This window comes from Synchytrium microbalum, assembly GCF_006535985.1.
Source record: "Synchytrium microbalum strain JEL517 chromosome Unknown SmJEL517_scf0052, whole genome shotgun sequence".
Lineage (NCBI taxonomy): Eukaryota > Fungi > Chytridiomycota > Chytridiomycetes > Synchytriales > Synchytriaceae > Synchytrium > Synchytrium microbalum.
This window is the reverse complement of record NW_022158401.1, coordinates 1-14,419: the sequence shown is the minus strand read 5'-3', so window position 1 is coordinate 14,419 and position 14,419 is coordinate 1. Positions and strand designations below refer to the sequence as shown.

Genomic DNA, 14,419 nt, shown 5'->3' with positions numbered 1-14,419 from the left:
CATATATACATAGCATAGCAAGGATAGACATGGCTTCCAAACCATCACGGCATTTTGCATGTACGCACTCCTCCCCAACTTGGAACCTTGCTCCTCTGCATCATTCAACTTTTCAGAAACAGAAAACTCAACACCCCATCTTTAATCCTAGTACGAACGCATGAAGGAGTGCTAGTCACTGATTTAGACAACAATTTTAGCAATGTCCAAGAACTCAGCAGGTGATTATCCTGGCGGCTTTTGTCGTTGCTTGATGCGAGGGAAGGAAATCTGAACATCTGGGGATGTCAACAAAAAGAAAAGTCAAACATCAGACTCGAGTTGTGCGGGATTGATGGACGAGTCTTTTGCATTTATGGGGCATCAGAGTGATTGGTTTGGAGAGGATGTGTTTAAGGGAGCTAGAGATCCGCTGAGGCACTTCGTGGCTCGCTGTTTTGCCTTGTTTGAACAAGAGTGTCGGTCTGCCCTTATTTGCTTGAGCTGGACATCCACGGATGCGTCATTAGTCATTCGACGATATCATTATGGGAAATACTCTCTTAAGCAAAATGCTCATCACCCTTCTGTCGTGTCTTGTTAGGAATGAGCAACTGCGAACTTTTCAGTATTCCCCTGAAGGCTCTATGATCGCATATTTACTGCCGACCTGGTAAGTGCCCATCTTGGTGTCTCTGTGGTGGTTATTGACATTGCCCTAGACTCTTATACCATTTTTTGTGCTCATTAGCATCCGCATTCAATCTGTATCAACATTGCAAGTCATTGTAGAATTACCTATAAATAATGCATTGGAAATTGAATTCTCACCAAAGGGTACATATATATCAACATGGGAGAGAATGGGTAAGAAAGGACGCTCGTTGTTGAAGTCTCAGAAACGAATATCAGAACCAACACGCTCCTATTTTAGTTCGAACAGAGGACGGCGAAACTCAACACAAAAACCTCATCATATGGGAATCTGCAACTGGCAAACAGATTGCGTCATTTCCTCAGAAGGCTCAGACAGGATGGTATATTCCAGGATTTGGTTACGTTTTTTGGTACTTAGATACTCACGCCACCCTCTGCTTTCAGGAATATTCAATGGACTGAAACAGAGTCTTTCTTCGTGAGACTCGTCTCGAACGAAGTCCACGTATATTCTCCAACAAACGCAATGACGCTCGCTGAAAAGATACGGCTCGAGAATCTATCGGCCTTTTCCATCTCACCGGGCAAACGAGCCATATTAGCTACATTTGTACCAGAAAAGAAAGGTGCTCCTGCTACTGTACAGTTGTGGGAAGTCGGTCTGGGTTTGGGCTCGAATCAAAAACCTTTGTCTACAAAGAGCTTTTTTAGAGCAGACACTTGTACATTTTACTGGAATCGACTAGGTAGAGCGGGAATGAAGTGATTTTATTGTTTATGTAGACATTTTCCTTTCTTTTTTTTTGCGTGTACTAAATTACTGTCTTCAACAGGAACGAATGTTATCGTATTCACACACACGGATGTAGATGCTACAGGTCAATCATACTATGGTGAAACTCAATTGTATTATCTATCAGTAGCAGGAACATATGAAGCACGAGTAGATCTTGGTAAACCAGGTCCTATACACGATGTAGCATGGTCGCCCAATTCCAAAGAATTCGTCGTAGTATACGGAACCATGCCAGCCCGAGCTACCTTGTTTGATCATAAAGCAACCCCCGTATATCAATTTGGCAGTGGCCCACGTAATTTTGTCAAGTATTCACCGGGAGGCCGTATTATATGTATCGCAGGTTTTGGTAACTTGTCTGGCGAAATGGAATTTTGGGATCGAAAGACGTGTATGAAGGTATCCACTGTGCAGGCCTCCAACTCTTCAGCATGTGAATGGGCTCCTGATGGTCGACATGTCATGACTTCGACATTGTACAAGAGACTCAAAGTAGACAATGGAGTAAAGATTTGGCATTATACTGGTGTCTTGGTGCACAAGCATGAAGTCAAGGAGCTGCATCATTCGGCTTGGAGACCGTTGCCTATGGGTATATGGGACGAAGGAGGCGCCCTTGATGCTGCACCTGTTGGGATACCGGTTGAAGCATCTACACCAGTCAAGAAGGTCGGAGCTTATCGGCCACCAGGAGCTCGAGCTGCAGGAGAAACTACTTCGACCTTCAATGTAAGACGTTTGTTATCGGAAGTGAACGACTCTCATTTTTTGCATGTTTTCGTTTGAACCTATTCGCCTCAACTCAGTCTTTTTTATACAGGCACTGCTGAATCATGAACGAGAGTCGCCGTCATCATCTGTAGATTCCAATCTACACCGAAATCCAATTACTGCAGTAGGAGCTCCTCCACCTCCCATCGACGGTGAGTTTGAGTGACATGTTTTGTAGTTCATTCCCGCTCTGCTCTGTTTTGCTTGCATTTCAGTAATGGAACCAGTCTAACCACACTTCAAGCTAACAAAACCATCATGACTTTCATTTGCTCTATAGACAAGTTGCTATCAAAAGCAGCTCTGAAGAATAAGAAGAAGCGAGAAAATAAAAAGGCTCATAGTAGTGAAGACCCTACTTCACCTGCTTCGCCGAATCTCACAAACGGAAACGCAGCAAGCAGCACTCTATCTCCTTCAGCACCTCCCTTCACTCCTGCATCAGATAAGGACCCTGAACTTGAAAAGAAGATCAAGAATGTCAACAAGAAGCTGGCAGGTATTGCAGAGATCCGTGACAAGATCAAGTACGGAGAGAAGGTTGAGAAGAATCAAGTAAGGCTTTGTCAATTTGTTCTTTGCGACTAGGGAACGTAGTTAACGCTTTATGTCTAGATGAGCAAACTAGAAGACGAAGACGCTCTAAGGGCGCAATTACAAACCTTAATTTCACAGAGGCAGCAATAAGACGATAACCCACATATTATTGTAACTGTTTGTGAATATGATAACAAAGTTGGGATAGTCTTGCTTGACTTCACAGTTACGAGAATAGTTGGATTATAAAGTCACCGCAACTGTGTCACTCTTATCATGTACATGTTTAACAACAAGCCAGTTTGTGCTTATCAGGTGAATCAGGTGAACATATCAAGATTGTGAATTGTGATGTGCTCCTAGGACTGGTTTGAGGCTCTTCAATGACCCTGTATGTGCATTAACACGTGCAAAACTAGTTTGTTCCAGTTTTAGCTGGTATCTGACCAATCAACCGATTCCTAAGCAAAAAAGTCTTTTTCGAGAGCCGTCGTCCTTTCATCCCCATCACACAACAACGACCGTTGACGATAAGGAGACAGAGAGAGGAAGCAGAACAGAGCTTGACAACCTACCGTCAACCAACCAACCCGATCACTAGAAACGCCTGCCTCCGTTAAAAGGGGTAATTTATGATAGAGGACTCGAACACGTTTGGCGAAAGCCTTCTACTAGACACAACCCATATCGAGCTGGAGGTGTATATCTCGTATAGTATTCTGTCGGACGATAGGCTAGATCCTCAACCATAGACTATCTACCTCACCGTTCCAACATCAACATCATCACCCACACACCAACATCTCACAATCAGTCACCCGATAAACCACACAGTCTTATATCCAGTACTGAATGAGGGTATACCACAACCATGGCGTCCAAACAACAAACCAAATTCCAACAAGTCTCACACAACAAGCCAACATCATCCTCCGTCTCTATTGAGAAGACAAAGAAGAAACCACTCTACACGGCAAAGGATACAGCTGCTACCGCTGCGCTCATCAAGAAGGCTACGGCGTCAGTCTCACCTGCCTTGCTTGCACTGCCTGCAAAGGACGTGGTCGTCGTATCTGTCAAGCTCAATGATAACAACAATAGTAGTAGTGTCTCTTCGTCCCGTCAAGACTCGGCTGTCCCAGCTCTTACCGGTCTCCCTCCCATCGTCGGTCTCATTACGCCAGACGCAGTGGAAAAGGCTACGGATGTAGTATGTAATGCTTTCGCTACCGATCCGCTCTTCCAGTATGTGCTCCAACCGGTTGGTGGGCCAGAAGGGCGCCCGGACTTGCATAGGCTGTTTCAGTCTGTTTACGTCGCTGGGTCTGTTAAACATGGAATGGCTGTAAGTGTTTATGTGCTGAACGTTAGTGGAGTGTTTTTGCACCAACTCAATTCTGGTTTCCTTATAGTATCAAGTTGAGGACTGTGGATCTTTGGCCTTGTTCTTCCCTCCTGGAACTGATGTTGCTGACTCTTGGGCTGGTATGTCATCTTATCTGTCCAAACAACAAAGAAGTATGCCCTAACAATACCAAATGTCTTTCTTCAACCAATCTCTAGATCTGCTCAAGATGTTGGCCCCAGTCCCACTCCCTGCACTCACTCGCTATCTCGTCGACTATGTCGCTCCCACTGAACTAGCTAAACGAACTCATCTCGGAATCGGCACCAAAGCTGAACGTCGCTACTACAACCTCTCGGTAGCTGCTACTCGTCCTGACAAACAAGGAATGGGTTTACTCAAACATGTCTTGAAACCGGCACTGGCTCGTGCTGATGCTGAAGGGGCAGTCACATGGCTTGAATCTACCAAGGAACGAAATGTGCCTATTGTAAGTTCATAGTAGTTTGATATCTCGCAGCTTTTTTGCCATCTAACACATAAATATCACTTTTTAGTACGAACGTTTCGGATTCAAGACTGTTGAAACCATCTATCTCAAGGATAAGACACCAATATTCTTGATGATGCGCGAACCACAGGTCTAAAAGCCACATAAGTGTCAAAAGAGGAAAAAGAAGTATAAAAAAGGCATGATTCGGAAGGATATGAGATATAGTGAGAAGAGAAAGGGACTGACGGGAAGACATTAAAAAAGAAGATTATAAAGGAAAGAAAACAGTATAGTAGAGTAGTGGTTAAATTTCGGGTTGTGATTGAACATTGTACCTTCCCAACTTACAAATAAAATACCTAAACCATTTCTACCATAACAACAACGTCGCTTTCAATATATTGTTTTCTCTTACCCTATGCTGATTGGGACGAGTCTTTTCCAATCACTGGAGCCCGTTGAATTGAGGACATCCAACAAAGAAAATGGGCGTTTTGTACCTCTTCTAAACTTTCCTTTATTCAGTTTTTTACAAGTTTTCAAAAGCTTGCGTGGAAGCGATTTATTCAGCTACGCTATGCCGTCATATCAAGTCCACAGCTTATGAAGGCATGTATGATGCGGTGTCAATCTTCTCAGGCAGTTCTGTGATGTCGACCTCAAACCTCTGCTGAACTGATTCCAACACTGATGTGTCGGCTTCCGACGAGACAAAGGTGATTGCAAGACCCTTGGTACCAAATCGACCAGCTCGACCAACCTATTCGAGATTCAAAAGGGAAATTAGTGATTTCGTTTAAGTAACAGGCGACAATGCTGCGTATTGTTGCAGTGGGAATGGCTTCATACACGGTGAAGGTACGAGTCAGCTGAATCGGGCATGTCGTAGTTGATGACAATGTTGACACGCTCCACATCAATACCACGACCAAAGATGTCAGTAGCAACCATCATTCGCTTGTTGAATTCTTTAAAGGTCTTGTATCGTCGAATACTAAAAATGGCAGTTAAGAAGAGCGTCAGAAATGCAAAAAAAAAACAGCCAGAATTGACGGATTGGACATCGCAAAGGGATTCTAGCATCCTACCGTTCTTCTTGAGGCAAACCACCGTGAATAGAGATAGATGGGAACTGGCAGGCTTGCAAGAGCTTGTCCAATTCTTGAGCACGTTGAACGGACTTGACGAAAATGCAGACTTGATTGTATTCAAGAGCATCAAGCAATTCATTCAATTTACGGTTCTTTTGATTCTAAATAGACAGAATAAAGTGTAAGTTGAAGCGAAATAGATGGGCATGTCACTAATATTACACTCAAAAGATCACAATTCACCTCTGCCAATTTGACGTAATGCTGTTGCAACCCATGGAGGGTAAGCTTGGTCTCATCATCAACGAATATTTCAAGAGGCTAGATTTGGTTCAGTGTGAGCAAAATTTCCAAAATTGAAAATGCCAAGGTGGTCTTGGTCATCGTCCATCGTCCTTCGAGATTGCTGTGCTGGGTCCTTTCTAGCTTCCAATCGTCATCGTCATCACAGAAATCTACCACTTCGGGTCATATAGAAGAAAAATAGCAGCATCCAGAAGAATCAATCCAAAACGTTTCAACCAACATCCCTCTCCCCCATCTACAAGAGCTGGCTTTTTCGTTTTCTTCCGTTTCCCCATGGCCTGTATAAAACAATATACGACCAATATTCCCTCAATATCCACCGTGACTTTGATGTTTTTATATATAAAGATGGTTTGTTTTGGCGAAAGATTGGTTACTATGGTGACTTTTTCCTATGGTAACTTGTTTTTCCTTCCAACAAAACTTTCCTCTCTATATTCTACATCTAAGACGGATTGAGACTTATAGGCCCCACTTCCTCCATTGGATGACGTTTTTGTTGATGGTATAATACCGTCACACCTTAATTCAAAAAACGATTGTTGATTTCATTGGCAGTGATAGTGGTGACGACGATGACGGTATCAATGGAGCTAGACCAGACGAGCAGTTTCGGAGGAGGAGGCGAGACCCAAGACCACTTGGAGAATAATAATACATAATGGAATCAAGATCAAGACGGCTTACACTTTGCATAAACTTTCGGCAGACTGGGCGGATGGCTTGACTGAGAGTAGCACTGAACATCATAACCTGTTTGTGGTGAGGAGTGGCCTTGAAAATATCCTGGACATCCCGACGCATATCTGAAAGGCAATAACCAAAAAGTTGTTAGAAATGATTGCGATGACGACTTAAAAAGTTTGGAGTAAGGCGACAAGATTGACGTTGTTTGTTGCGTCAGAAACGATTTCTAGTCTCACGAAAATTTGACTTCTTCGAAGAGCTGGGTTTAATAGCAATAAAAATATTGTTCATCGTGCGCAGTTTCCACCCTCAGAATCAATCGCCACCTCTAGATTTCCAAGTGAAATTAATGTAACGTTTACTTACCAAGGGCTTCAAGCATCTTGTCACATTCATCGAGCACGAATTGCTTTACTTTTTTCAGATTGAGAGTTCCATCACGGATAAGGGCAAGCACACGACCAGGAGTTCCAACAATGACTTGAGGCTTCTCATTCTTGATGGTTTCTTCATTTTGCTTTTGAGGAACACCACCATAAAATACAGCTGTATGGACATCAGGCATGTACCTAGTAAGGGGGAGTCATGCATTAGCTTACTGGGCACATAGTTTATGTAACAATTCAAGGGTTTCTTTCATACGACTTACTTTGAGAATCGTTGATATTCGTTACGAATTTGGAAGGCCAATTCACGAGTGTGGCACAATACGATGACAGTTGGCTCGGTTACGGTGACATCCAACTGTTGAAGAGTAGCCAAGACAAAGACAGCAGTCTTTCCCATACCAGACTTCGCCTGACACAAGACGTCTTGACCCAATACAGCTTGAGGAATGCAGACTTGTTGCACTAGAGTGAGAAGGAATCGGATGTTAGTTTGCGTATGAGATTCCTTGAATACTATATGCAAATAAATCGTATTTACCTTCGGAAGGATGTTCAAACCCACAGTCAGAGATGGCTCGCAGCAACTCTGGTTTGAGCAAAAAGTCACGGAAACCAGTAGCATGGACACCAACATATGAGCCCTTCTTTACTTCTTTTCCATCTTCAGCAACAGCTCCTGTAGAAGCACCACCTCCATTGGTCTGCAAGGTTTGGTTGGTGGGTTCGTCTTCATCTTCATAGTCAATGAGTTCATCTGCGTTTTCGGCCATGATTTGCAAGAGACTGACTAGATATAGATTGAAAAAGAGGATGGAAGTTGGTGAATTTAGAGTCTACTAAATTATTTGAATATAGGTGGCCTTGCAAATAACAGCGGCGTAGTCATTGAAATGCTTTGTTGGATTTAAATGATGATGTCGAGGGTGGATGATGACTTATTAATAAAAGACGTGAGGGAGAAATGGCCGTATGAAATTACTGGTATCAAGGATATCCTGGATAGTCTATTCTCATATTGCTCGATATTCCCTACTCCGTCCTCTCCACTTGCGAGACAATCACATTTGCAGATAGAGGATTTGACAACAGTCTAGGCTGGCATTGCAGAAGATATGTAGACAACATGATATAATACACACCTGGATTTCAACTGGATTTGCTGCTTTCTATATATCTGAAGATGGATGGATACGATGCCTGGTTGAACTAAACAAAGGACGTCGTATAGAGAATGATGAGCAAGGAGCAAAATTTTGGTGAAATTAGACCTGGTGTATCAATATATACATTTCTCACACTGTTTACAATATGTACACGCCTATTTTTCTGGCATTGGTTGTTCTTCATCATCCTCATTTGAAAACATTTTTATGATGCTTGACACCCGCTGTCTTCGAACCGTTGCTTCTATACCGATCTGTGGAGACTCTGTACTGGTCGGTGGTGGTTGTGGCTGTGATCGTGTTGATCTCGTCCTTGTTGATGCAGCTACAGTTGGCAAGGATGGCTGACTGGGGCGGATTTGAAGTGATTCTACATCGATGGGCACTAATGATTGTGCTCGTATGGGGCTAGATGACGATCCAATTGACGATCCCATAGACCTTGGCGAAGGTGGTGGAATCATTAGTGCTAAACTGGATGCAGACGTGCTTCGCCCGCGTCGTTGGATTCTTCCCATCATGCGTCCTCTAGTTGGTCTGCCTTCTATCACGAAATCATCGTCATTGTCATCTTGATCTGGTTGATCATCGTCTTCGTCTTCATAATCATCGTCACGTTTCTTGGAACGACGTGTTTGTATGGTGGATGGTGGAGCCAGTTGTTCAATCGTTATTGCTGGTGGTAAAGGCTCTCCACGTAATGAAGAGAGTTCGATGCGAGACTGGTGAAGTTGCCGACCCAAAAAGTTGATGTATTCAGTACCTAATGATAAGAAGATTGATGAGAGTTGGAAGGCGAACGTAAAAGACTCTCCATACCCTTTCTGACAACCGAAACTTGGGAAAGGGAAGCTGATCTAGTGTGAGGCATGCTGTTTTGCAGGTCTGTAATGGCGGTGCTTAGTGCACGGTTAGACGTAGACTGCTGAGCTTCCACATCGTACTCGTCTTCTCCTGCATCTGCATCTGCACCTTTCGTGGCTTTCGTGATCCTCCTTGCTTTTTTAGCTGGATTCTCAATTTGGACAGGCACGAGAGTTGGAGGTGAAGGTGCTCGGCCTCGCCGTGTTCCTTGTCCTTGTGATGAGGATATTATATCCATAGGATGCAACGAAGATCCACCGGAAACGACATTACTACCGAATCCAGGTTGGCTGGGTATGTTGCTTGGTCCAGAATGGATGTTTATAGGTAAAGGTGCCATTTGTTGCTGAAGTTGTTGTTGTCGTTGTATTTGCTGAAGATGGAACTGTCCAAGGTTTTGGGGAATGGGGATTGGCGGCTGTGTCGGTATACCAGGTTGCCGATACATGAGCAGCTGAGGTTGCGTGTTATCGGATAGTGTTGGTGGTCTGAATCCTATACGTGGGCTCGCAGGCTGACTGGGAAACTGTTGTCCTTGAGCTGGCTGGGCTGGTACAAATGCAAACGGCGAGTATGGGAACATGAAGGATTCCATGGCAGGATCTCCAGACGGACCGATATACTGTTGAAACTGTTGCTGTTGCTGTTGTGGAATCAGATGAGGCCTCCATTGCTGCTGACTCGTTTGTGGTGGTCTCCATGATGAGGGCATTATGGTAAATGATTGCTGTGGTTGTTGTTGTGGCACGCCGGGTTGCTGAAGGATGTTATACTCGGTTGTCGTTTGCTGTGGATCTATAGATGAAGAACGTATGCCAAATATGTCTTCAACATTCTCGTCAGATGCCCCATGTGAAATTGGCGAATCGCTTTGCTGATTGGGTGTAGGTGCTTGTGTTGCTGGTGCTTGTTGCTGAAACCGCTGTCCTCCTTCAGGGCCTTGATGGCCATCGTTGAGATCCATTGTTGATGGTCAAGAAGCAACATTCTATGACATCTTCCCCTTTTGATTTTGGCTTGCTTTGCACTGCTTTGCTCCTCAGAACATCCCTTGGAACGAATGTCCCCCATAAACTTCCCGCAGTGCGAACTTCCATTGGGAATTCGCTTTGAATCAACTGCGCGTTGACCCTCAGTTCTAATATAAAGAATCCACCAAAACCAAGACGGAAGGAAGCCGACAAATTCTAAACAACGGAGGTCGCGCTTGATGAGCACGATCAAAAGCGTCCTTCCATATCGGATCTTCGTGGTGTGTCAAATAGGAAATAAAATCAAAATAATCAAAATAAAATCCAGTATAATCAGTTTAATCAGCCACTTTTTTGAGACTCGAAGACTCCAATGGCGTTGACGACAAATCCCTAGGTCTTCTCTAATATTTTCCATCCAATTATCTCATATAGTTCTAGGCAAGGACAAATTAGATCTAATCAAAGATGCAGGCTTTCAAGACGAGCAAGACCTTCAGGATTACCAAATATTCGCAAAACAGGTCGTCTCAATCTGATGGCAAGGATGGAGTGTCCGGTTGGTCCTATCTAGAGAAGCCTGATCTGAGAGTGTGCATAGAGCAAGATGAAGATGAAGGATGGAGCCTGAAAATCTCCGCCTTTTTACCTGGAGAGCTGATACTGGTATGTTATCATGTTTGAAGACCTTCTCGCCTTCTACATAATCATCAAATTCTTTGGTTTGTAAATGACTGACGTTTCTTATACAAGGAACACTTGGAGCTGACGCCAGCAAGACTTCGTTCATATCGAATTAGCGGTGCTCAGAAAGACTTCATAGCTGGATTTCGATACACTGCAACCTCGGTATCTGCTAGAGGGCACTAGATCGGTAATTTCTTTTACAAGATATTAATGACGTGCCCTTAGGGAGAAATGAGACGATTTCAGCTCAAATTCAACTCGGCTGAAGATTGTTCAGCATGCTGTTCGGTCTTGAGCTCCTTCTTCCCTTGTCGAGTCGTAATTCCTCAACAACCAATCGTTTTATCGCAACAACAGCAACAGCCACCTGTTGTATCTCAGCAGCACCACTCGCAGCAACAGCAATCCCCTTCTAATTATTATGGAGGACTTCAGCTGCTATCTCAATACACAGTAGCTAGTCCTACAAACAGCAAAATGACGCTGCAACAGAAGGCTATCATCCAACAAAACCAGAATGCAGTTGTCAATAGTCAAACCTTCAAACCCTCTCCACGCTCTCCTTTCTCGAAATTCGGCATTCCAGGCTTTAGGCCGGATGCAGCTGTAGCAACCAAGAACGATTTAATTCCTACACCATCAAACTTTATGGCTTCTCCACCGCCACCATTAGCATCGCAACAGACTGTGACGCCAATGAGCCCTTACGGTGGAATGTCAATTCCTGCAAAACGAAAGGCAGAAAATGAGGAGGTTGCAAATGGTGATGATGGTGCCTTGCGTAAGAAAATTATAGACTTGTTGGAGGATCCAGCATTTCTCCAGTTGGTCTCAAAGTTAGAACGGATCATATCATGATTATTATATAGTTGTATAGTATAGTGTTTGAAAGTTAGTTGTTGCGTCAATAGATATTTTACTAATTTAACACAACAATTCAGTCGAAACCACGTGGACAAGCTGAGGTCCAGCGATCTTTTGTGAATTGAAGAGCTATTCATGAGCAGTTCCCTTTTATTTGCATTCCTTCGAATCTGAAACGTTTGTCTAACAATTTTTGAAACAGGCAAGCTCCCTTCGGCCAACGTCCCATATGGATAAGATACGGAGAAGCAAAGTATGCGGACCTTTCCAAGATTTACGTCCCTATTCCTGCTAACTATGGCCCTGTGGATAACCTTGGCATGGAACAAATCCCAACATCAAATCCCGATAGTCGCAGATCCACAGAACGAGGCCGGTGTATTGGCTTATAGTGGTAACGAAGACTTCGAATCTATAAATTCTACAATCGAGTTTGAATCTAGCTTGAATTGGTCGGATCGGGCTTCACAGCTGGAGTACAGGTTCCTCCAAATTGCAAGAAATCAATTAGGCTTCCAAGACGATGGACCTGGACTCAACACTTCTACAAAATATGTCAGATTCAATGAAGTCTGCCAGATGATGCTGTCTATTGACCAGAACTCGGCGTATCAGGTTGAAATCATCGAACAGTCCAAGAGTATAAACAGACCGCCCGACATTACAGTCACTGTCAAAATACTAAGGACACAAACACCTCTACGTAAAGAATATGGTGGTGATTCTTTCCGTGTCATAATCCAGGATCGAACATCCATAACCTATGTGCCCAGACTTCGAGAAGACCTTGAAGATGGAACGTATCTGTTTCACTTTACCATCATAGATCCTACAGTAGCATCGAACTATGACATTGATATAGTCGTTATGCGCCTAGAGTATGCCGGGTATCTATCGCCACATCCAGTATGGGACTTTTCTGCCGACAATGGTGAATTTTTGGACTCAGTGCCAGAGGGCAGTTGTCCGCCAGGTCTCATCTTGGCAAGACTGCATAAAATACCACAGTTAGTCATCAATAGAGCTCCTCGACTAGCTGGTGTGTACTCGGCAAACCATAAACTAGACGACGTCCCTTATTGTACAGGAGGGACGAATCCAGGCCGTTGGATTGGGAATTCTTGGAGACCGTTCTCGTGTCGATATCTCGAGTACAGCCAGCGAGATATCATGGCTTGTGAGAAGGCTTTGAGGCCTCTGCATATCTCGCTAATTGGCGACTCAATCACTCGTGGAAACTACTTGTACGGAAACCTTTGCGACTGGTTCAAATCAACTCAGAACGATATCCTAAGACTTGATTTTCTTGTAGTGATTTATTGGATTTGGCAACTCACAAAAAGAATTCGCGGGCCTGGGCTAAAGGCGTAAAATGGATTAAAGACGAGTACAGGGATCTGACTCTATCATTTGCATGGTATATTATGTCCGAGTATCGTTGCCTTATACTTCGTTAAAGAGTCAATATTTGTTACAAGGGGCTGTCCTGAAAACATTTTGGAACCGTACCGAGATCGATCACTTCCAAGCCATATAGTCATAAGCTGTCACATGTGGTGAATGCGGTTGTCTTTTGCGTATCGTCGGCAAACTCTGACGCCTAAGTTCCTTAACTTTTTAGGGAGGCAAAAACTCAAACAACGATCCAGTATCGTACCAAAATCAGGCGGCTGATGGAGTCTATACCGCATCTTCCCTCATCTGTTGCAGTGCTTTGGAAGACTGGCACCATCTCCCACTTCTATCCGTATCAATGTCAAGGGACATGTAATTCCCACCGATACATGCTAGCTGATCGGCTTCGTGTGTTCAATGATATTGCCATCGCTGAGGTTTTAGCCTGGAATTCACGTAATCAAAATCGTATGGTGCCTATCCTGGACTACTTTACACTAACAGAGGGAAGACCGGATCTTGCCAACAATGAACATTTTGATGAGGTAGAATCCAGGAGGCAATTGCGAATGTGACGTTCGAGAATTCTAAAACTTGAAACATTTTTGACTGTAGATGTATGTCAAGGACGGCATTATTTCGCATCAGGCATCACAAATTATTCTCAACACTATTTGCAATGCCAAAATTGTGCCAATGGTTATGGAACGAAAGGCCTACGAATCTCACAAGACCGGTTACACGAAGTGACTATTGAATGTAGCTGCATCTGCCATTGTATTATGCCTCATCTCTCAATGTAGAATCTGACCAGAACTCGAAAGCTTTGAAGAGGGAGTCACTTTGTCTGAAACTCTGCTAAAAGCACGAAGCTGATTCAGTCATAAGATACAAATTATTGTCATCGAGGCAACATCTTGGCGTACTTGCAGCATCGGCAAGTTGCCGAGCATTCGATTTGAGCTGATTTTATGAAGCTTGCCGACAATGCATCGAAGAGGAGACGAGAAGAGACCAAATATAGAATATATTGGAACTATAATGACAATAAATGCGCTATTTTACTTCAAATACCACTTCTTCCTCTGCTGCGACGACAAAACTCAGCACCATACACCACACGTAAAAATGGTTAAATTTGGTAGATGTCTTGGAGTGGCTACCTCCTCGTCTCGGCTGAAACGAGTATCACCTGATGTCGTCCCGCTGAGTCCGAAGAGAGAATCAGCAGCTTGAATCCATATACCAGTATGTGGTATGAGCATGTCGAAACAAAAGGAGAAGCACAGAGTGAGGGATCGAGGAATTAAAGCAACAACAACAGCAAAGGAAGGGAGCACTCCAAAGCATCACTTTAATTCCACTAGTTTGCCAACTGAAGCGTCGATACCTTCATCAACCCTCCAATTAAGGAAAAGGTCAAT

General features: G+C 43.7%; 3 protein-coding genes across 3 annotated transcripts; 2 read left to right on the top strand and 1 right to left on the bottom strand.

The window, feature by feature from the left end:
* Positions 1-551: 551 nt before the first annotated feature.
* Positions 552-2,890, top strand: SmJEL517_g05533 (uncharacterized protein; the record flags this gene model as incomplete). The annotated part of the gene is made up of 8 exons (XM_031171459.1): positions 552-652; positions 731-846; positions 914-1,016; positions 1,081-1,382; positions 1,470-2,161; positions 2,253-2,355; positions 2,484-2,758; positions 2,819-2,890. The coding sequence occupies 8 exons, from the start codon at positions 552-554 to the stop codon at positions 2,888-2,890; spliced, it is 1,764 nt and encodes a 587-aa protein (XP_031022541.1).
* A 721-nt stretch (positions 2,891-3,611) lies between these two features.
* On the top strand, positions 3,612-4,732 carry SmJEL517_g05532 (uncharacterized protein; the record flags this gene model as incomplete). The annotated part of the gene is made up of 4 exons (XM_031171458.1): positions 3,612-4,085; positions 4,153-4,225; positions 4,304-4,575; positions 4,643-4,732. 4 exons carry the CDS (start codon positions 3,612-3,614, stop codon positions 4,730-4,732), a joined length of 909 nt encoding a protein of 302 aa, XP_031022540.1.
* Positions 4,733-5,179: 447 nt separating this feature from the next.
* On the bottom strand, positions 5,180-7,821 carry SmJEL517_g05531 (uncharacterized protein; the record flags this gene model as incomplete). The annotated part of the gene is made up of 8 exons (XM_031171457.1): positions 5,180-5,338; positions 5,428-5,572; positions 5,667-5,830; positions 5,913-5,990; positions 6,513-6,781; positions 7,029-7,231; positions 7,312-7,513; positions 7,590-7,821. The coding sequence occupies 8 exons, from the start codon at positions 7,819-7,821 to the stop codon at positions 5,180-5,182; spliced, it is 1,452 nt and encodes a 483-aa protein (XP_031022539.1).
* Positions 7,822-14,419: the final 6,598 nt, after the last annotated feature.